This window comes from Pogona vitticeps, chromosome 5 (genome assembly GCF_051106095.1).
Source record: "Pogona vitticeps strain Pit_001003342236 chromosome 5, PviZW2.1, whole genome shotgun sequence".
Lineage (NCBI taxonomy): Eukaryota > Metazoa > Chordata > Lepidosauria > Squamata > Agamidae > Pogona > Pogona vitticeps.
In genome coordinates, this window is record NC_135787.1 from 25,413,319 (window position 1) to 25,435,267 (window position 21,949).

Here is a 21,949-nt window from a genome sequence, read left to right on the forward strand (position 1 = left end):
TATTGCTCCTCACTTATCAACCAATTTGCTTAATAACCTAGTTGTAGGAATGGAGCACTGTTGTTAAGTGAGGAGTACTTCGGTAAAGGAAAGATCCATTGGCAATATCTGTGTCTTTGGCCAAGGGAACTCCAGTTCCAGGCAACTCTTCATCTGCTGTACCAGTGAAAAACCTCACCTGTTCCACTACTGCAATTTTTGGAGATGTTTGTTTTTTTACTAAATGGCAGTAACTTGATCTTCCTGGTATCTTTAGGTCCCTACACTTCTCAATAGCCACAGACCTACCCTCCATCTCAAATGAACCATTACATGCTTCTAATTTAATACAGAACTTAAAAAAAAAACTTTATTGCCATTTTAAAAAAAAGAACAGTCTGCTTCATTTTGTTTTTTACCTCTACCAATGTTGAGAGCAGTTCTGTGTCTATCTTATGCCTGAATCACTTGGTATAGGTTTGGAATCTTTTTTCCATTTCTCTCTAAGATAACTCTTTACTTTTCCCCATTGAGATTCATGCTCCATTCTATTCTTTCCTTCCAATGAATCTGTTAATTTATCCATTAATATTAATCCCTGTAATTTTATTTGTTTGTTTGTTTGTTTGTTTGTTTGTTTGTTTGTTTGTTTAGTTAGTTAGTTAGTTAGTTAGTTAGTTAGTTAGTTAGTTAGTTAGTTAGTTGTTTGTTTGTTTGTTTGTTTGTTTCTTATTGGAATTTATATCCCGCACCATTTGGCAACCAGGCCAGTCTGGGCAGCTAATAGCAATACTGTATAAGGCATAATATTAAAAATACAATACAAATAAATTAATGCATGACAAATAGGGAGTTGGGGTCCATGTGGAGAAAAGAAGTTGAATACATACCTTCCAATAACTGTACCCTGATGTAGCTTGCGAGGCTGAGGAAGCCTCCCATGACAGTGCCCACAGTAACTTGGGATTGCACTCAGCTGAGCAAAGGGGGAATTAACTTCTGCGCCTTTGAATTCTCTGCAAATTTATCTGCTGTACAGAACTTTGCAGAAAGTGGAACAAGCTGGCCTAAATTCAACCATCAGTCCCCATCAGAGTAAGCCTGTTGAATCAGTGGAACTTAAAGGATGTACATATTGGTTTATCATGTTCCATTGATTTGGTCAGTCAAATCTACTTGAGGCTAGCAACTGGATTTAAGGCAATATTTGTTATTTTATGTTTATTAAATAGCTTTATTTGTGCAAAGCTCAAATTTCAGGTGAAAGCTAACTCCATTTAGGTATTTACCTGAACATGTGCAAGCTTAATGGGTGGTACGTATGTAAGTGCACACATAAGCCCTAACTCAAATCCCCAGATATGAGGATGTTACTTAGACTTTTGTATATGGAGCTTTGGGAGAAGGGACTGTAGGTATATTTATCTGACTATACTTATAGTGCCCATGTGATCAGGAGCCCCACATCAACAGATTTCTGATCATAGGAGCTTTGTAAGTATGCTATTTATTTTAACATGTAGTTTGACCACTAAGAAGGCTCCACTTCTAGCAACATTCTAACTTTATCGTACAGTTTGAGCAAGAGATGCTATAATTAGTTTTCTTTGGCATCTTTAATCTGATGGAAGGAGTATATAAAGCAAATAGGAGGTTACTATGCATAGATTTGTAAACACCAAGGAAAGGATTTCAGGCATTTGTTCTTTGGAGTGGAGAGAATGATTTAGCTCCTAATCTGTATTTCATGCTGTGTATTTTCCAAGACTTCAGTTCTATCAGCTCTTGTCAATTTCAGCCAAGATGGTCAGAATTCCTAGGAATGGATTCCATGTACACAACTGTGGTGATTTCTAGGTGCTGCCAGGATTACCAGCTGCTGTCTTGAGCAATGACACTCTATCTCAATTAATGATATAATACCCAATCCAAGATTTCATTTTTTGTGCAAAATATTCTCAAACAAAGTAATTCACCAAGCTGTTTCTTTAGATGTGAACAAATCAGGCCAACAGATGAATTCAAGTCATGTTTAGGTTTCAGGCTGATTCAATTGTCTAATTCTTAGATTTCAATCTAGGAAGACAGAAAGAAGCATTTTCCATTCTAGAACAAATACGTTTTGGGCACAATTTTGAAATGTTTTATGGATGGTAGTTCCCAGAATTTTTCAGCCATAGAGCCTCTGGCCTTCATAGATCTTACAAAGGTCTTTGATTTGGTTAGCAGGGACAGCCTTTTTAAAATACTACCCAAAATTGGATGTCCACCTCGACTCCTTAACATCAGCAGGTCCTTTCATGAGGAAATGAAGAGCACTATAGTTTTTGATGTCTCAACATCAGATCCCTTTGACATCTGAAGCAGAGTGAAACAGGGCTGTGTCCTTGCACTAACCCTTTTTGGGATCCTTTTTGCTGTCATGCTGAAGCATGCCTTTGGAACTTCAACAGAAGGTGTCTATCTCTGGACTAGATCAGACGGAAAGCTCTTTAATCTCTTTAGATTGAGAGCGAAGTCCAAAGTCCAGCTGAAATGCATGCGGGACTTCCTCTTCACTGATGATGCAGCTGTTGTTGCCCATTCTGCTGAAGACTTCCAACAACTCATGAATCCTTTTAGCAAGGCCTGCCAAAACTTTGGATTAACAATCAGCCTGAAGAAAACACAAGTCATGGGCCACGGAGTGGACTCACATCCCACTATTAACATCTCCACACAAGAATTGGAGGTTGTTCATGACTTCGTGTACCTTGGCTCAATGATCTCTGACACCCTCTCCCTAGATGTTGAGCTGGATAAACGCGTTGGCAAAGCAGCTACCATGTTCTCTGGACTCACAAAGAGTATGGCTTAATAAGAAGCTGACGACACATACCAAGATCCAGGTCTATAGAGCCTGTGTTCTGAGCACACTCCTGTACTGCAGTGAGTCCTGGATCCTTTGTGAACGGCAGGAGAGGGTTGAACACGTTCCATATGCGTTGTCTCCAATGCATTTTTAGTATCACCTGGCAGGACTAAGTTCCAAATAGAGTAGTCCTAGAATGAGCTGGAATTTTTAGCATATATACATTACTGAAACAGCGACGTCTACGTTGGCTTGGGCATATTGTGAGAATGGCTGGTGGTCGCATTCCAAAAGATCTCCTGTATGGAGAATTGGTGCAGGGAAATCGCCCCAGAGGAAGACCACAGCTGCGATACAAGGATATCTGAAAGTGGGATCCGAAGGCCTTAGGAATGGACCTCAATAGATGGGAAACCTTGACATCTGAGCGTTCAGCCTAGAGGCAGGCGGTGCATAACGGCCTCTCACAATTTGGAGAGACCCTTGTCCAGCAGGCCAAGGCAAAGAGGCAGTCCTGAAACCAGTAAAATCAGGGAGCTGGACAGGTGATAGACTGTATTTGTTTTCAGTGTGGAAGGGATTGTCACTCTCGAATTGGCCTTCTCAGCCACACTAGATGCTGTTCCAAGTCCTCTATTCAGAGCATGTTACCATAGTCTCTTGAGACTGAAGGATGCCTTTGGACATCAGGCTGGACTCCTCCCTTTTGTCTTTCTGCTAACAGCCTTTTCAGACAGGCTTTTAACAATCAAGACAAAATCTTGAATGATGTGAATGCCATTTTTAAAACTAAAGTGGTTTTTAACGGTTTACATGTTTTTAATCATTCAAAGGTATTTTTATCAGTTTTATAGGGTTTTTTTAAAAAAATAACCTACAGTGTTTTTAATTCTGTTCTTTTTAATATTGTGAGCTATCTTGAGTCCCTTTACCGGGAGGAAGGTGGCGTATAAATAAGACAAACAGACAGACAGACTCATGGACAAACAAATAAATAAATGTCCTGAGACTTCAGGGTTAAAATCCAAGGCCTGGGGCAAGTCTTTTGGATTCATAGACGTAGGGCATGCAAGGGTTGGGAGGGTGGCTAGAACTGCTTCTCAGCCATCTGATCATGTAAACAAGCACAGTGTAGCCACACAGGAGGAAAATATGCCCAACAACTGCAGAAGCTGTTGCCATTCCCACAAGAACTTGTTATCCTGCATGGTCTTATTTGCAGGATTGATGACATGAGGGAAATTTATCCAAGTTGTATGTTGCTGCTGGGCCTTGAAGGGATTTCCTGTAGGCCATGAAGGGACTTTCCAGGTGCTATTCCTGTAAGGGCTTATGCAGCATAAAGGCTCTCATGAGTCATGGTGCTGGTGCTCTGCTCTCCTCCATGCTCCATACTGGCCAAAGTGCATGCACATAGCAGCATTCTCCTGGTATTCTGCCTTCACTCCTGGCTTTTTCATATGTTGACAGACATGTGCAAGGGCAGCACACATACCAATACCTTTGTGCTGAGCTCAGGCACCAGCTAGGAACAAGTTGGGATAGGAATCGAGCTTTAAATCTGCATCACAACCATGAATGCAATTTTTATCTCCTCAAACACCATTCAGCTTGCAACATGTGTCCTGTCCAGGAAATGTGGAATATCAATCCCTGTGACTTGGCTGAGAGATCTGACATCTCTCAGGCCCATTATGAGGGGCAACCTCTGGTTCTAAGTGGATAGGACCACTCTGCTATCTTGGCCATGGTTTGTCGGTTAAAGCACTGTCCTTGTTTCCGGGTGCCAACAACATATAACATTTTGGGGCTTTTGTGTGCCATTGTCTTCAATTCTGTTGATTCTGAATCAGTTCTGAATTCTGAATCAATTCTGAATTCTGAATTTATTCTGTTGATTCTTCAGCAGAAGAATCAAACACTATAATATTCCCAACTGGTCTCACCAAGATGTATGAACTGAATTGTAGCTAGAAAGAGTCTCCCACTTTAAAATGTATGCTTAGATTTTCAAGATGCTGAATTGTGCACTCATGATTACATTATTACTTTGTAATTGTGTTATTGGCTAATGCCATCTTCAGATGTCTTCCCTAGCAAGGCAGCTAATGGAAAGGTCTTAGGCAGCAAATCATTGTCCTACATTCTAGTCTGCCTCATAGGGTTGTTGTGTAGGTGTGTCTAAGTGGCAGCACTCATGTTTTCCAGCAGATGTAAATGCAACATGTAAATGTTGATCCAAATGCTAAATGTTTAATATCTACATGGAACCGCTGGGAGAGGTTATCAGGAGGTTTGGGCTGAGGAGTCAGCAATATGCTGATGACACTCAGCTCTAGCTCTTGTTTTCCACCAATCCAGGTGAGACAGTTTCTTTGCTTGTGCCTGGACTTGAAAATGGACTGGATGAGGGTTACTAAACTGAAACTCAATCCAGACAAGATGGAAGTGCTATTAGCGGGTGCTTCACAGGACAGGCTTGAGGGCCATTTCCCTGCTCTGAATGGGGTTATACTCCCCCTAAGGGACAGGGTCCACAGCCTGGGGATGCTCCTGGACCCCAGTCTAACTCTGGAAGCCCAGGTGGACTCGGTGGCCAGGGACGCCTTCCTTCAGCTGCAGAAATTATACCAGCTACGGCCCTACCTGGATGAGTGGAGTTTCATTACAGTTACACTGATAGCATCTTATATAGATTACTGCAATGCACTCTATGTGGGGCTGCCTTTGAAGACAGTCTGGCAGTTGCAACTGGTCCAGAATTGAGTTGCGAAGCTGGTGAGTGGTGGGGCTGCTAGGGGACACATCAAGCCAATTCTGTTTAAATTACATTGGCTACCAGTTGTTGCCCAGGCTCAATTCAAAGTGCTTGTTTTGACATATAAAGCCCTAAACGACTTGGGCCCTGGACACCTGAAAGATTGCCTCTTTCCAGATGAGCCTACCTGGCAGTTAAGATCTAGCCAGGGGAGCCTTTTGAAAGAGCCATCCCTCAAGGAGGTAAGAGGGATGGCTTGAAGACAAAGGGCCTTTTCAGCAGCTGCCCCCAGACTATGGAATGCCCTCCCAAATGAGATTTGTCTGGCACCGACGTTGATGACATTTGAATGCCAGATCAAAACCTTCCTGTTCCAAAAGGCTTTTAATTGAAATAATATCAACTGTGGGTCCTGATGGCAATTTTTAGAGTATATATTTTAATTGTATTTTAATTGTTCTATCTTTTTTACAGTATTTAAATTATTGTAAGCTGTCCAAGACCTTTCATTAGTGTGGGAGGCATTTAAGTTAAACAAACAAACAAACAAACAAACAAACAAACAAACAAACAAACAAAAGGTCAAAACACTAAAAGTACTGTAGAGCAGACAGCAAGATTTATTTCATCTTTCATTCGTAAAATATCTGACTATTAACTGGGGGTGATCAGATAGCTGCATTTGGCTAGTTTCCCTGCATTTCTGTTTGCAAACACTAGCTTCACTCAAGTGGCACTAAAAAGGGAAGAAAGGGTGGGCTGGAGAAAACAAGCTGCAGAAAGAGAAAGAAAGTTTTTCTGGTGCATGCCTAAAATGTGATCTGTGGGTTCCTTTCCCCCCCCAACTATAATGCACCTGCCTAATTGAAGTGCATTATTTCCAATCATGTCCCAGAAGATTATTTTTCTTTCTTCAATTAGTGCTTTTCAATAACAGCGACAACACATTCACCACTTTTGCTTTAGCGCTGGAGTTTTGAAGCAGTGCCTGTGATCTTTGGGTTGAAGCCATGCAAAATTTGTAACAAGTGGGTCAGGCATTTCATACTTGGCTTAAAAAACCCCTCAACCCCAAGAAGGAGGGGAGGGGAAAAGAGTAAAAGAGAGTGTGTGTGAACACAGAAGAGATCATCCTGGAATTTTTTTCCCCCAAGAGTCACTGCTGACAGTATTGGGCACCTTAGTGCTTGAATATCAAGCAAAGAAGTAGAGAAGATCAAGCTGAGGGAAAGATAATTATCATTCACTAGTTTTATAGATAAACACCTACCTTTGGAGATTATGTTTCCTTCTTCTATCCTGGATGTGACTGAAGTCAAACCAGCTATTTTCATCAACTGACATTCAAGAAAAAGTTTTGAGACTATGTTTTTCTTTCTCACAATTTTTTTACTCGTGGTTTTTAAAATCCACTTGGTGAGCCTGTCTTCTCTGGAGCCCTGGAGCTGTCCAAGAGGACATCAGACGTGGAAGGAAGATGTGTCTTGCAGAGGTGAGTGCCTTTGTTTTTCTTTAGACTAGAACTTTTTTGGATCAGTTGAAAGGCATGCAAACATTTCAACAACAATAGCAATAGCAGTAGCAAAAACATCCACCTGGGCTCACACTTTCAATTTATAAGTACTCTGCATGAGCCTTTGTAAGTTTGGCATACACATTAAGAAATTAAAAATCCATTTGGAGCTGGGGGGGGGGACTCCACTTGTGATAACATTCCAGAAGAACAATAGCAGGTGCATCGAGACTTCTGCCAAGAAACTTATAAACAAACAAACAAATAAACAAAAAAGGGAGAACAGGCATAGTGAATTTTTCTTTGAGACTTAATTGCAGACATTTAGTACTGATTACAGTATCACATTTCACAGAAGGTAGTTGCATATGCATCCCCCAAATAACTACTTCCAGTTAAATACACTATTGCAATTATTTCTATCCCAATCTATTGAACATGATTGTTCCAGAATATCAGGATTGGTTTGTTTGTACTACTTCCCCTGTCCTTGCTTTCCCCAAAGGATCATGGGGATTGTGATTTGGTGAGGATAATTATCAATCAAGAGGTCTCTAGCTTTTGCCCATAAAGCTACAAAGGGAATGACTGTTAAGTCAGTTTCTGTCTGTAGTGTAAATCTGAATGGCATCATCTGCAATCCTTTACATATTTATTTGGGAATAAATTTCATGAGCCTAATGAGCTCCACTTCTGAAATGTATTTATTCCAAGGTTCACTGAATCAGTGAAAGGATAATGACATAGTTTAATTGCTTATCTCCTTTTGTGTTCTTAAAGCCTCCATTACCAACATACCCTTATGTTTTTCAGGGTCAAACTACTGTATGCATTATAGAGATGAATTTTTAAAGTCCTGAGGCAGGAACTTTCCTCACTTCCTATAACTTGCAAATTAGTTTGGATGTAAATATGGGCTTTGTTTGACAGTCTAGTTTCTCAGTCTTGAAGGTCTGTTGGAATCGCATTTGTAAAGCACTGGTGTGATTTAAATGAGAATTATGTGTTGGCCATAATGTACAGTACAGTAGTTTAAAGCTGGATTTCCTACTTTGTACAGACACATTCAGTTTTGCAGTTCAAGATTTTGTGAGTGCATCTCAGAAAGAATTCAACACTCAGTCTCATATCACACTAGGAAGTACCTAACAATTGGGTTGGGACAACATTGAGGAAGTTCCGTTGCTGTTTGCGCACATACTTATTTTAACATTCAAGATATCTGCATTGCAAATGTAAATTGATTTGTCACCACTTTAATAATCACGATCCCTCCTCCATCCCCAATCTAGGAACAGTAGTTGGCAAAGTCTATTTCTATTACACACCACATAATTATTCTAGTTTTTCCTTCTGTCCATCTTTGGCAGCAACATCCAAGTGGCAGACTTGGTTAAACATGAACAAGGCTGGGCGGAGATCCACATGCTTCTACAAACAAGTGTGAAAAATGCAAAATATCATTTTGCAACCAGGCAGTTCCAGTTTTATTAATTTGAGCGTTAAAAACTATGAAGAAACAATTTGGTTCTTCTACTAGCTTTATACTATTCTTGCATGCCCTCTCTCTTTTCTGTCTTAAACAGTAAATATGCATTTAGGTAATTTTAGAAACTGGACCAAATGGCCTTAGCCTCACAACACAAATTGCAATGTTTGTTATTTTCCTTTCTTCCAAAATATGGCAGGATGACCCCGCTGCATTTCAGGGAATTCCTTCTCATTCTTGTGAGTGGAACTATGGGCTTATGTTCCAGTGTCCTATTGTGATGACACAGCTGACAGTGTATGCTGAAAATACGATATGTTTAAAAGACAAAAGGCTACCATTCACACTTCTTTTCAGATGTATTTTCTCACACTTCCAAATAACTAGGTTTATTTATCCTCATCATAGCTAGATGGCCTTCAAGAACTGATAAAAGCAAGGAAGGAACAAACTAAGGCAGACTTTGACTCAATTCACAGTACAAACAAAATGGTGGCTGCCTCCCTGCCTTGCATGCTAATGTGTCACCTTCTGTAACTGGGGTTCTTTTTTTGGACTCTAGCTAAATGAAGTTGCCTGTCTTTACCGGCTCTGAGACTGAACTGCAAGCGTTGAAATGACATGATTCATGGATTTGACTCATTCTCAAGACTGTCTCTGCTGGGATGGCATAAAGGGGCCTTTGAGTTCTGAGCACAGCCTAATTCTTCCATTCAGTGGTGCCTGTCAGAGCATTGTAGGCAGCCTTTGTGTTCTCTTAAGAGGATTTATTTAACACAGGGAAAGTTCTTGTTGCAGGGAAATAGTTGACAGGATATCTGGAGCAGCTGCAGCAAGATGGCTACTGCCCGACTTTTGAAGTAAAGGAGGCAGATGATGAGTGTGGCTTGGTTTCTGACAGGTTTTGAATGCTATTAGCCATTAAGGAACAGGGAGACTTCTGTACAGTAGTGTTGCTCATTGTTGTTTAAAACGGGTGGTTCTGTGGGTGTTTCTACATCAAGGCTTATTGTAGAAGTTGACCCACCTCAAAGACAGAACATTATGTGAGTCCAAACACCATAATCATCTCCCACTTGTGACCATTGTCCTGTTTTTCTACTGTTCCTTCCATGTCCCCCCTGAAAAAAAAACCTACTGTGAAGAAAAAGCAGAATAGCTACACAAAGTAGATCTCCAGCAACAGAGAGAAAAAATGCCGCTTTGGGATCAAAAAGGGTTGGACCAATTCGAATCATCCATTGTGTCATGTGGTCAGTAAAAAAAACACCCAACTTCTTCAAATTCACCTCTTTTATAAGTGGAGCAAATTGTGCGGTATTTGATAATGTCGTCATAGCCCAAGATAGGTAAACTTTCTCCATTCAAAAGTGTGTTTTGCATGCTGTTTCCCCCCCCCCCTCATTTGCTACAGTTGAAGTGATTTGACCAAGGGCAGAGAAGCTTTCAGAATTTTTTAAAAAAGAATTTAGAATCAGGATTCTTAAATATAGATGGGGGAAAAAGCACTCAGCTATATGTCTGCTGAAATAGAACATGGGCTGAAATATTCCCTTGATGTCATCAGGTGATAACTTTCATTTCTGAATAGACTATTATAAATGGAACTTCTGTACCACCAGCTGGCCCACAATGCTTTCAGTGCAGTATTTCACATAATCATCGAAGATTAAGCACACAGTAAAAAAACACATGGCATATCTGCATTTATCAGTCAGGTCTCTGTGGACAGTTTTTAATGGAACATTGCTGAGCTATATATCTTCTGGCATGGAAGAACGTGAAGTTAAGCAGAAGGTCACTGGCTCACCTGCTTAGGAAAACTACTTTTAACATACATTGTAAGTCCAAAAATAATTCACAATTTTCAAGTGATGTCATTGAGTGGACTATATTTGATGTCATCTAGATCAGCCATTCTCAATAGGGGCCATATGGCCCCCTGGCGGGGGGTTGGGGGTTGGGCTGGCACATCTGAAGGAGGCCACAGATTCATCTGTTCATGTTGTATCCTTGTCTGTACACAGCCAAAGACTTTCCTTGTTTGACAAGGGGCCCTGGAACCTGAGAAGAGCTCTTAAAATGACCATAGTTGAGAATAGCTGATTTAGATGATGACATCATCTAGAAAAATGGACATCTTTTGCAACTAAAATCTCTATTTATTGCATAAATGCTACAAATCACAGGGACTACCTACTACTTACAGGGAAGAGGAAAAGAGAAAGCAGAAAAGCAAGACTGGACCGGTCAAGGTCATGGACAAGACAAATATCATCTTGGGGAAAGATTCCAAGAAGTTGCAGGCAATTCTATCCATTGCTCCTTTTTCTTCTAAAAGCTAAGTGTATTCAAGAATACAGAAGAAAGTGTATAGTGGAAGGCTGTAAATATCCACCAGCTCATCAGAAAGTCTATGAGATCTTCCACCATGTTCCAGTGCTGAGGAGAAACTCAAAGGGAGAGGGGATCTGGAAAAGGACCTTCTCTCTTGTTGTTTCCAGAATTTGGTGCTCCTTCCCACAGGAGACTAGGCTGGCCTCTGTAGGCTAGGCTCCATATCTGCTCACTTTCTGTAAGCAGGTGAAGACCTGTCTCTTTCCTTTGGTGACTGGCTGCCTGAGCAGGGTTCTTAAATGGATGGTTGTGCCTTACTGCTTTGAATGTGTTCTGAGTGTTTCTTTTGTTTACTGTGTGGGGTTTGTTTGATTCTGTTTAATATTTTTATACTCATTGTTTTAAATTTAAACGTTGTCATTTAAGCCACCCTGGGTCCTTCATAAGGAGAAAGGTGGGGCAAAATACTTTAAATTAATAAATGAAGCTGATTTTTTTGCCAGCAATTTCAGATACATCTCATTGAACCATTTCCAGAAATTGTTGATGGTCCTGCAGAGTGGCCAGATGCAATCTGTGCACTGTTGAGATGCTGAACCATCACAACTGGCCCAAACTAATGGAAAAACTCTGCTAACCTAAACAGAAATGTTTTGATGAGCAATTTTCCAGATAGTACAAAGAGGAGGCCGTCTGCTTCCAGTTATTATAGGACAGTGGGCACTGGTTGCAAGGCTGGAAGAAATTGGCTTGTGTATTCAGCACTGGGTCATTCTGTGTATTGTTTTTGGTGCAGATTATTCAGTGCAAACATTGAGTTTCTATCTTCATCTCCAAGAGGATTCAAAGCCTGGAAGTACCTCTCTGGCAGGGGGAGGTCCTTGCATTTTTATTAGATCTCCAGCCATCATCTGCATAATTACTTGTCATGGAAAGTGAGGAGAGATAATCCAAAGTCAAACAATGCCACTGATAATGGCATGCATTGATAAAGACTAGTGTAGACATCTACATTTAGAACCACAGAGATGGCATTAAATGTTTAGGAAACTTTTGGATATTAATAACTTCATGTCTGTTAGGAGTCCTGTTAAAATAAATCAAAAGCAGGAGAAGACAAATGTTTTGGGTCTGCATTAGGAAAAAAAGAAGGGGACATTTCAGGTGCATGCATCTAGCGATGTGAATGTTCAGAAATGATAAATGCAGTATGTGTATCAACATTTTAATGCACCACAGGTCACTGTACTGTTTCATTGCAATACACAAAAATGAGACTGCATTTCTAACTCTAAATTGTCTCAGGTGTTTGGTTTTGGTATATACATGGTTGCCTTATATAAGTTGTATTTTTAAACAAAGCATTATGGATAGAAGCCAACGGATTTTCAAAACTTTACACTGTGTTTCTTGTATAGTGGAAGGCTGGAAACAAGTTCCATTTGGACAAGGATTTTTTTTTTATTTAGAGGGATGAATGAAGAGGAAAATAGTATGGTCAGAGGAGGAACTGCAGAATCTGAAGAACAGGGATAGTTAAAAGAGCAGTGATACATAGGCCAAAACCCCGTTGCTAAGCATAGTAAATTGCACTAGACTTCAATCAGCAGGGATTTGGTGAGACGACTCCTCTGTATGTCCTATTGATCCAAATGGGCCTATTTAAATTGTGACGCTCTGCTAAAATAAATCACAGTTAGAGTAGGCTCATTTGAATCAGTGCAATTTATGGAAGAGTTCCCAAATTCCCATTCATTCAATGGGTTTATTCTAGTGTAATTTAATACATTTAGCAATAGGATTTTGGCCACGCTCAATCAGAGAACACGAAAATAAGACCTGCATTAATGATTGATTGATTGGATTTATATACCAACCCATTAGTAACAATTGTTAAAACATACAGTAATAAATAATAGTTTAACAAAAATTAAGACATTAATAAAATAAAGACAAATAGCACCAACAATTGTCATGAGGAAATTATCCTTATGGATTATGTGTGTTTTCTGGACTTTTCAACATTGTGTGGATCAGCATTGAGGGAGTTCCTTTGGCAGGGAAATATTCACTAGGGAAATGGCTGACTTTCAATAGTGGAATACTCTTCATAGGGTTCATGATCAATCTCTCTGTATTGAAGAGTCAGTGGTGATAGCTAGATTCCCTGTGACTTGGTTATATTCAAATTATTAACTTGTTTCTCTTAAGATAGGAGGGGTTTAATTGGCCAGCATGTCCTCCCTAGGATTTATGCTAAAAAAATTAATGTACACCATCAATATTTGTATGTATTTTAAACATTCATAGTCTACTTTTCCTATACATGCAAATGGGCCTAGCAGCAAAACGTTAGAACAAACAATAAAAATCAAAATTATAAAACTGATTTCAGCCTAGCAGCAGCAACAAACAAATAAATAAACAAACCATTAATCCACGTTAACTGCTCCAGTAGCAAACAAAGATGACCTTTTGTACTGATGTGCTGCTTGTCTAGACTACCATAGTGAGAAATTCCATGTCTGGGTAACTTAACAAAATGTAAGCTTGGTTAAGGAAGAAACTGGAAAAAAATCAAGAGTGCAGCTATTACTCGTAGATTCCTGAGACAAACCTACTTTTGTTGTAGTTCAGTTTGCATTCATCATTTCTGCAAAATAATGGTTGAATCATAGAATAATTGAGTAGAAAGGGGTCTATAAGGCCACTGAGTCCAACCTCCTGCTCAGTGTAAGATCAAAGACGAAGCAGATCTGACAGATGAAATAGCCTCACATGCTCTGTGAAATCAGCAGAAAATTGGAATGTTTCAAATGCAATAGCATCCCATGTAATAGAACATCCCAAAGGCAACAAAACAATGGCTATTGATTTAACCTTGAAATCTGGTAGCCGTATTTGCCTTGGGTGGCTATAAACCAAACACTGGCCGCTGTTTATAAAACTAAAAGCTAATGTGGTATTTAAGGCAATTGGCAGATAAGTAGGGTGTGATCAGACAACAGGAAAGGATCACATTTGATCACACTGAAAAGGGTGATTTTGCTGGAAGTCAACGCCTTTAAAGCACCCTTTCTGTCTACATGGGAATTGCTCCAGCTTGATCCTCCAAAAACAGTAGCCCTCTTGCTGGACCAGACAGGCCCAGCTGGGGCATGGATGAGGGTTGGGCTGGTCCACAATCTCTTGTGCTTTGTGTGATCACCAGCAAATAGCTTGCACTGGACTGTGCCACAAGTCGTCTAAAATGCAAGCTGTTTCCTCATCTAATTGTACTCATAGTCAGCGTGCTGTGACGGAGTGCTGGACTGGGCTTTGGAGATTTGGGTTCAAGCTGCCACTTGACTCTGGAAATCACTGGATAACCTTGGATAATTGCAATCTCTTAGCCGGATCTAACTCTTAGGATGAAGTGGGGAGAAGGCGAGATGGGTGCACTGCCTTGAGCTTATTGGAGGAAAGGCATAACAGAAATACAACAAACAAGTAAACACATAACTTAAACCCAAAAATAGGTGAGTGGGACCTGAACTGATTTAAAATCATTAGAATGAGGCAACTATAGAGAGTCAAGGATGCCGGGGTTGAGCAGCAATCACTACTTCCTAGCCATTGCCTTCTGCAAGAGGTCAAAACCCAGTGTGCCACACAAACCGTCCTGCTTTCAAGTGGGTCATAAGGTGGAGGATATAAAGGGTGGAGAGCAGGCATTGTTGGCCTATAATTCCCATACTCCTACACTATTGGTTGTGCTGGCTATGTGTGATGGAAGTTAGGCCAATTCCATGCTGGGTATCATTAAAAAGGTGATTGAAAATAAACAGCCAGCATTATACTGCCACTGTACAAAACGCTGATAAGGCTGCACTTGGAGTATTGTGTACAGTTCTGGTCACTGCACCTCAAAAAAGACATTCTGGAACTGGAAAAGATGCAGAAGAGAGCAACTAAAATGATGACTGGGCTGGGGCACCTCCCTTATGAAGAAAGGCTACAGTGTTTGGGGCTCTTTAATCTAGAGAAAAGGTGCCTGAGGAGGGGGGACATGACTGAGATGTATAAAATTATGCAGCGGATGGATAAAGTGGATAGAGGGAAGCTCTTTTCCCTCTCGCACAATACCAAGACCAGGGGACATCCACTCAAGATGAGTGTTGGGAGAGTGAGAAGAGACAAAAGAAAATATTTCTTGACTCAGTGTGTTGTAGGGATTGTACAGATTTCTGGACAAAAAGTCCATTGCAGGTTACAAGCCATGATGGGGATGTATAGTCTCCAGGGTTAGAAGGAAGATACTTCAAAATGCCAGATGCAGGGGAGGGGCTATCTAGTTGTCTTGTGTGCTCCCAGAAGCATCTGGTGGGGCCATTGTGAGATACAGGAAGCTGGACTAAATGGGCCCTTGGCCTGATCCAGCAGGGTTCGTCTTATGTTCTTAAGTTGTAGACCAGGACTATGTGGAGAGACACAATTGTCTATTTCTGAGGTGCAGAATTAAAGCCCAAATCCCGATGAATCCCATTGCAAATAGGGCTCTGAATTCAGAACAATTAATTTTAATGATATTCAAAGTTCTAAAAGTTTAATTTATTATCATTTCCTGAAATACATATATTTTCTTAAATCTTCAAATTGGAAAAAAAAATCTTGAAACAGGAAAATCAAGAGGAAGTTCAAACACCAAGATGGTACATTAAAAAACTCCATAGTATTGAAAATTTAACTTGTAGATTAAATAAATCTTTTGATTAGATTTATTTAATTAATAAAAACCATTGGTGGTGATCACAGACTTTTTTCTTACTTGTTTTTATTTCCTGTTTAGATCCTATACCATTCCTCGTTTTGAGCCAAGGAAATGCCATCTTTAGGATAGATACAGAGGGAACTAATCACAAAAGACTGGTGGCTGATGCTGGCTTGTCCACATTAATTGATTTCCATTATGAAGAACAACGTCTTTATTGGGTAGACATTGAAGAAGGATTTCTCCAGCGAGTGTACCTGAATGGTTCAAACCGAGAGGTGATGAAATGTCTGTTTGTTTTGCACATTATAGGTGCTGAAATTTAATAGCAAAAATTTCACGAGTTACTTATGGTCTCTGGTAAAGAAGGGCTTGAACGGCTATAGGAAAGAGCAGATCTCTTTCTCTGCTCATGAAGAGAAAGCTCTGCTTGAAGAAAAGGAAGTCCATCCTCCCAATCCTTCCTGGTACAGTTATATAAAACTCAGTTGCGCACTTGTGTTGGTGCTCTACTAACTGTGGTGGAAACCAGAAGCCATTCTTGGGGGAAAAGAGGGATGATATGTTGGATCTCCATCCCCTAATGCCACCTGTTCCCATATGCTTGTAGACTGGGGTGGCACAGGGCACCAATCCTGGAACTGGCATGCTTTGATTGGAACCAATGGAAGGGAGAATCTGGGGAAAAATGAACATGTGGTAGTAGCAGTAGCAGCAATGGGAGAGTAGACAAAGAAGGAGAAACTTTGGATGAAAAGAAGATAGTGATGGTGGAGATGGAGGTGATTACTAAGGAGGGCAAAGTGAAGGTGGAAGAAAAGAAAGATGAGAAACAGGTGATGATGGAGGAGGAAACGGACTTCAGATTTAGTGGATCCTTGGTTTCCCATTCTCTCTCTCTTGCCCGACCTAAGGAGGAAACAACCTACAAAAGCATGCAAAACATTCAGCTTTGTACTGGAATACTAGTATTTCTTCCTTGTTTCATATCTCAGTACAGAATGCATAAAGATATGTTCCAGAGGCCAGTGGTTCTCAGCCATTGGTCCTCCAGATGTTTCAGCTCTTGGAAGCTGTTATCAGCATGGACAGTGGTCAAGGCTTTGTGTCTGTTGAAGTACAGGAACAATCACTGAGAGGACCGATGGCTGAGAATCGCTCCCATAGGAGTGATATTAGGAGGTGTTTTTTTTTATTTTAAATCAAGATGAGGCATAATAATTAGTAATTTGGTTAAAGTATCCAGTGTTGCCATGCAGGTGATCTAACCAACAAAGTTAAGTGATTGTTATTGTTTCAGTCTACTAATAGTTACAACAACAATAACAATAATTTTGATACAGACACTTCGCTATGTAGAAAAAGATGCTTCTGGACTTGCAGTGGATTGGATAAACCATGACATTTATCTAGCTCATTACCAAGAGGCCATCATTGAGGCCATCAACTTGGACGGAAACTTTTCCCGAATCCTTATAAAAGATGACAATCATCCCACAAGCATTGTTGTTGATCCCAACAAAAGGTAACTTTAGATTGTAGCTTTATGGATTGCAGTAATACAGTGCTGAAGTAAAGAGAGCAACCAATAAATAGAACCTAATGTAATGTGGTTTAAAGGAACCTTTGCAATTTGGAAGATTAAGAACATGGATCATAACATTTTGCTGAATATGGCAAATGTCAGCAAGATGCATGCATGCACACACACACTCTCCATCTTCAGAAACCATTTGGGCTAGAAACATTGATGGTAGTGAACAGACAAAATCCTCCATTGCATCTGAAGGCAGCAGGCTAGCTTAGGGGCCATGCAACTAATGTAACACACAGCTTCATCCAACAGAAGGAAAAATAATCAAAGACTGCCAGAGGAAGGCTGATGCCACCACCACCAGCAGCAGCAGTGTCTCCTCCATACTGCTGGTATGGGACAGCTGTGTCAATCTTCCTAATAGCACAGTAGGGTTATCTCTCATTACTGAACCCAGTACTTGCATGTTCCTTCCACCCTGCCTTCTTCCTTCTCTCATGAAGTCAGCTTGCTTTAATTTCCTTTTAAATCTGGACCGGCATACCAGCCTTGAACAGAATTCAGGGGAAGGACAGAGCTCAGAAACTACAGCCCCCAGATTTGCCCAGTCACCATGGTAACCAAGATGGCTGCTGGATTCTGGTATAATTTTTTAAAAACAACAACAACACACCGTGTTGAATAACAAAGGAATTGAGAAAGAAATTTATGATTCAGTTGTTCTTGAGTTTTCAATAACAATAATAGTATCACTGATTGCATCCACAGGTTTCTGTTTTGGTCTTCTGAAGGACCTTTTGATAGCATTTACAGATCAGTTCTGAATGGAGAAGAAGTGAGGAGAATTCTAAGGAGCACTCGGAAAATTAAAAGCATCTCCCTAGATTTTCTTGACTGGAGGCTCTTCTGGATTCAGGATGATGATGATGAAATTTCTCATGTTGGAGCCTGTGATTATGATGGTGGTTCAGTCAATTTACACAAGCATATCATACGGTATGTCTGTGAATACAAATTGTCCAAGCATACGTAAAACTGGCCTCATCTATCAACTCTTTGTGTGTGGAAGCAGGCTGCTCCATATGGATTTCTAAACTGGATGAGGAACAATGGTTGATATCTTGTTGCTTCATCATGTATAAGGAAGACACATGGTATAACATCCAGTGTTTCTAGCTGGCAATCAACAGGTCACTGCTGGGATTCTTGAGTGTATATATGCCCCCTTGCTTGTGGCATGCTTAATACTGAGGGCTTGTTAACTGCTAGCTAGAAATGATTGAATGTTATGCCATTTGCCTTCCGCATGAATGATGAAGCTAGTATAAGATTTCAACCTACTGTATACATGCAAATGTGACTGCATACATGATTCCAAACCTGGGCCACCTGATCTACATATGAAACTGTATGCATGTATCCATAGGTTGATTAAACCTAATTGGAGAATGTGCCAACTAATGGGCCACCAGTGTTGATTTCATTTAGGTAATATTAAACGGTTACATAGTGACAGATTGTGAACCATCAATAATTTAATAAACAATAAACAAATGTTTTGTACAACTGCAATCTCTTCTCTTCTGAGCAATTTATAATCTGGGAAATATTCTCCTATTATGGTGTATATTAGAGTCAAATGATTTAATCCCCTTCAAAATGAATAAGGCAATTGATTCGGGTGGCTCTTGCAAGGAGCAGCAATGGCAGCTCCCGGCAATCGCTTCCAAATCTCAATTCTCTTTCTTGAAAGGCAGGGCTCTGTATGTCAAAGCTCTGTATTCCCTCTAAAGCAGTAGTCCCCAACCTTGGGCAACAGATGCTCTTCGACTTCATCTCCCAGAAATCCTGGCCAGCAGATATGGTGGTGAAGGCTTCTGGGAGTTGTAGTCCAAGAACATCTGGAGGCCCAAGGTTGGGAGCCATTGCTCTAAAGTAGACTGCAGCGTATATCATGGGATCCTATCTTGTTGCCAATGATAGTGTTAGATACAGTAAATAAACTACTGCACTAGTTAACTTCTCTATGTGAAATGGAGGCTCCTCCATCTTGTTTTTGTCTCAGGCATCAAAATGTTTTGGGTCAGTCCTGCTACAGATACTGGCTTAGCAAAGTGAGTTGGATAGAAGAACTGTGAAGCTTCTGAACTGTGAAGCTTCTGTCAGTATTTAGTGCGGCACAGAAACCCCTAAGGATATCAATTTAGTGCATGATATGACAGATCTGTTTTTTAAAAATTGAACAAAGAAATGTTGATAGTGCTAATAAAGAGGGATTTTTTTTAAGAATGATTTTTTTTAAATGAAACAATATAGTGTCATTAAAGCCAGAGTCTAGATGCTTCCTGCTTTTCATGCACAAGACTGGAAGGTTTTGTCTACATTTTGAATACATTGTATACTTCAAAAGTAACTATGCTGAAGAGTCCATCCAGGGAAAATTAGTTGTATTTGAGTCCAATAAAGATCACAGAAAAAAGTAATATGTAACTTATGTTTCCTTGATTTCAACTGAACAAGTAAGCAACCATATCCAAATAGCAATTTCATGAAATGTACATGAATTTCTTTTTCCAGAATGTGAGCAACTCATTTGTTTTATTTCTTCACAGAAGCCATGTCTATGGTATATTTCTTTTTGCTGACCACATATACTATTCTGATTCTGCAACTGGTACTATCCGGAGAGCCAATAAATACATGGGAAAAGATATTGTTGCAATTAACCTGGAACCATCGTTTTCCCAATCTTCTAAGCTATCAGCGGTGGTGCATCCACTCAAACAGCCTGGAATAAAGATGGATGTTAAAGCACATGGTAATTTTCAGCCTAGTGGCCTTCATAAATATTCAGATGGTTATAATTCTATTATGTTTGTATAATTTTTTGAATTAGCCATCTCAAATTTTCTTATACAGTTCTATTTTGGCATGTTAACAACACCGTAGTTGTGCTTTCTCTGGCTTACTATAATCTAGACGTTTCTTTAATTTCTCTCATGGTACAAGTTGACTAGCTAAGAGTGTGCTTAAGGGTCTGAAATTTGTATTATGGATTGACAGCATTTCATGCTTCATATATGGAGGTTCAAAACTGGATTTCTGCTTACAGAATGGCAGATTCTGGATTTGGGTCGAGAGGGTGTTGGGAGGGGAATCTGCAATTGCCACTGCGCCCCTCTGGTGTCTAGAACCAACTCTGGAAATATGGTAAACACTTGGGAACTGTTTCTCGGATTATATGGAGGGTTTCCTGGAAGACTGCTTCAAAGAGTCTCATGGGGTTGATAAAGAAAATATAGTTATATAGCAAGGCCAGTGCAGTGCTTTTAGCCTGTGGCTCTGGTATCAAATCCGCTGGCATTTCCTTTCCCTTCAGAGGGGTATGTGGTAGCTCTTTCATCTTATAGTTGTGCTTCAGGGTCAAATAATGTTACCAAGAGTATGCCATTAGAAGAATGAATTTCTTAAATGCTCAAAATGTCTGATTATCACAGGAGACGTTGTCACACCTAATGCAGTTTGCAGATTAAATTGCTTTGTTCTATGACTGCTCATTAAGTCAGTTTCATCTGCAAATATGATTGTTTAGTTATGGTGGTCTTCCTGAATTTTATCTCTGGAATGTTAACAGATTTCCTTCTTCCAGTGATGTATTAATCTTAACATATAGATGAGCCTTCAGTTTTCAACAACTCTAGGGAATGGAATTTATCTGAATAATTTCCTTTACAAACATACTTAGAGGGCAATCCTTTTTCATGCCTACTGGGACATACAAGTACCGTAAGTCCAGTTGTGTTAAATAGGTCTTAGTGAGGGAAACTTTCAGGTTTGGTTCATTTTGGTTTCTTTTTTTTTTTTTTAATCTTTTGGGTTTTTTAAAAAAATCTTTTCTGTACTGGTCCTTTCATTAAACATGAAAGGGACTCGCTCATTTGAGTTCTTCTCCACCCCACACCCCCTGTCCAGTTCTGACTTGATGACACATAACAACATAACATTACACAGTGAATAAAAATGACTCCTCAGTTTCCCCTTGGATTCCCCTTTTAATTCAAGCCCTCTTATTTACACATTTAACCATTCCTTTACCAGAACGTGTTTCTAAAGCAAGGTGTACAAAACGAGATTGTGAGAGACTGAATATAAGGACATACTGAAGGCATCCACAACTGGGCAGTGACAGGATCACAGTCATCCGACTGCTGCTCAGTTACGAATGGCTTCAGCACACCATTATGAGGGGATGCTGATAAGTATTGAGCCTTTCCCAGAAAAATATACAATACAAAATACAATCATTCTTCTTTCCATGATATGCCGAAAAGGCAAAGAAACCATGCTAAAAATAGAGCATACTCAAAACACGAGTATGTAAATCAACATGTAAAGGAGCTAAATAGGAACAACGTCAAAGAACTGGCTCGAAGCCTGTATGTTTCTCTTAGCACAATCCCTACTAATCGCTCAGTTGCTGTAACTGAAGGAGTGGCAAGTTGCTAGCCTCACTTCAACATAATTCTTAGCTCTGTCAGATGATGGCTTATGCCTGGAGTTTGCACTCTAATACCGGAGTTTTCTAATATGGTGTGTGCGGCACACACATGTATAGCCCTTTTTGTTTGTAATCACCTTTTGTTATGGGGCAGATTTTTAACAAATGATAATACTGAAAAGCTCCATAGTCACCCTCCCTGCTCTGGATGAACCTGATTCTTTACTCCATTTGGGCACC

General features: G+C 40.0%; 1 protein-coding gene across 3 annotated transcripts in view; it reads left to right on the forward strand.

The window, feature by feature from the left end:
- Nucleotides 1-5,441: 5,441 nt before the first annotated feature.
- Nucleotides 5,442-21,949, forward strand: part of EGF (epidermal growth factor) — a 56,904-nt gene continuing 40,396 nt past the window's right edge. For 2 of the 3 annotated variants that reach the window (XM_020808853.3, XM_078376576.1), the window contains exons 1-5: nucleotides 5,442-7,080; nucleotides 15,756-15,955; nucleotides 17,021-17,202; nucleotides 17,980-18,207; nucleotides 19,824-20,029. In XM_020808853.3, coding sequence (XP_020664512.3) covers nucleotides 6,954-7,080; nucleotides 15,756-15,955; nucleotides 17,021-17,202; nucleotides 17,980-18,207; nucleotides 19,824-20,029 — 943 coding nt within the window. In that variant the 5' untranslated portion in view covers nucleotides 5,442-6,953. The remainder of the gene's footprint in view (nucleotides 7,081-15,755; nucleotides 15,956-17,020; nucleotides 17,203-17,979; nucleotides 18,208-19,823; nucleotides 20,030-21,949) is intronic. The other variant, XM_078376577.1, reaches the window with a different exon arrangement.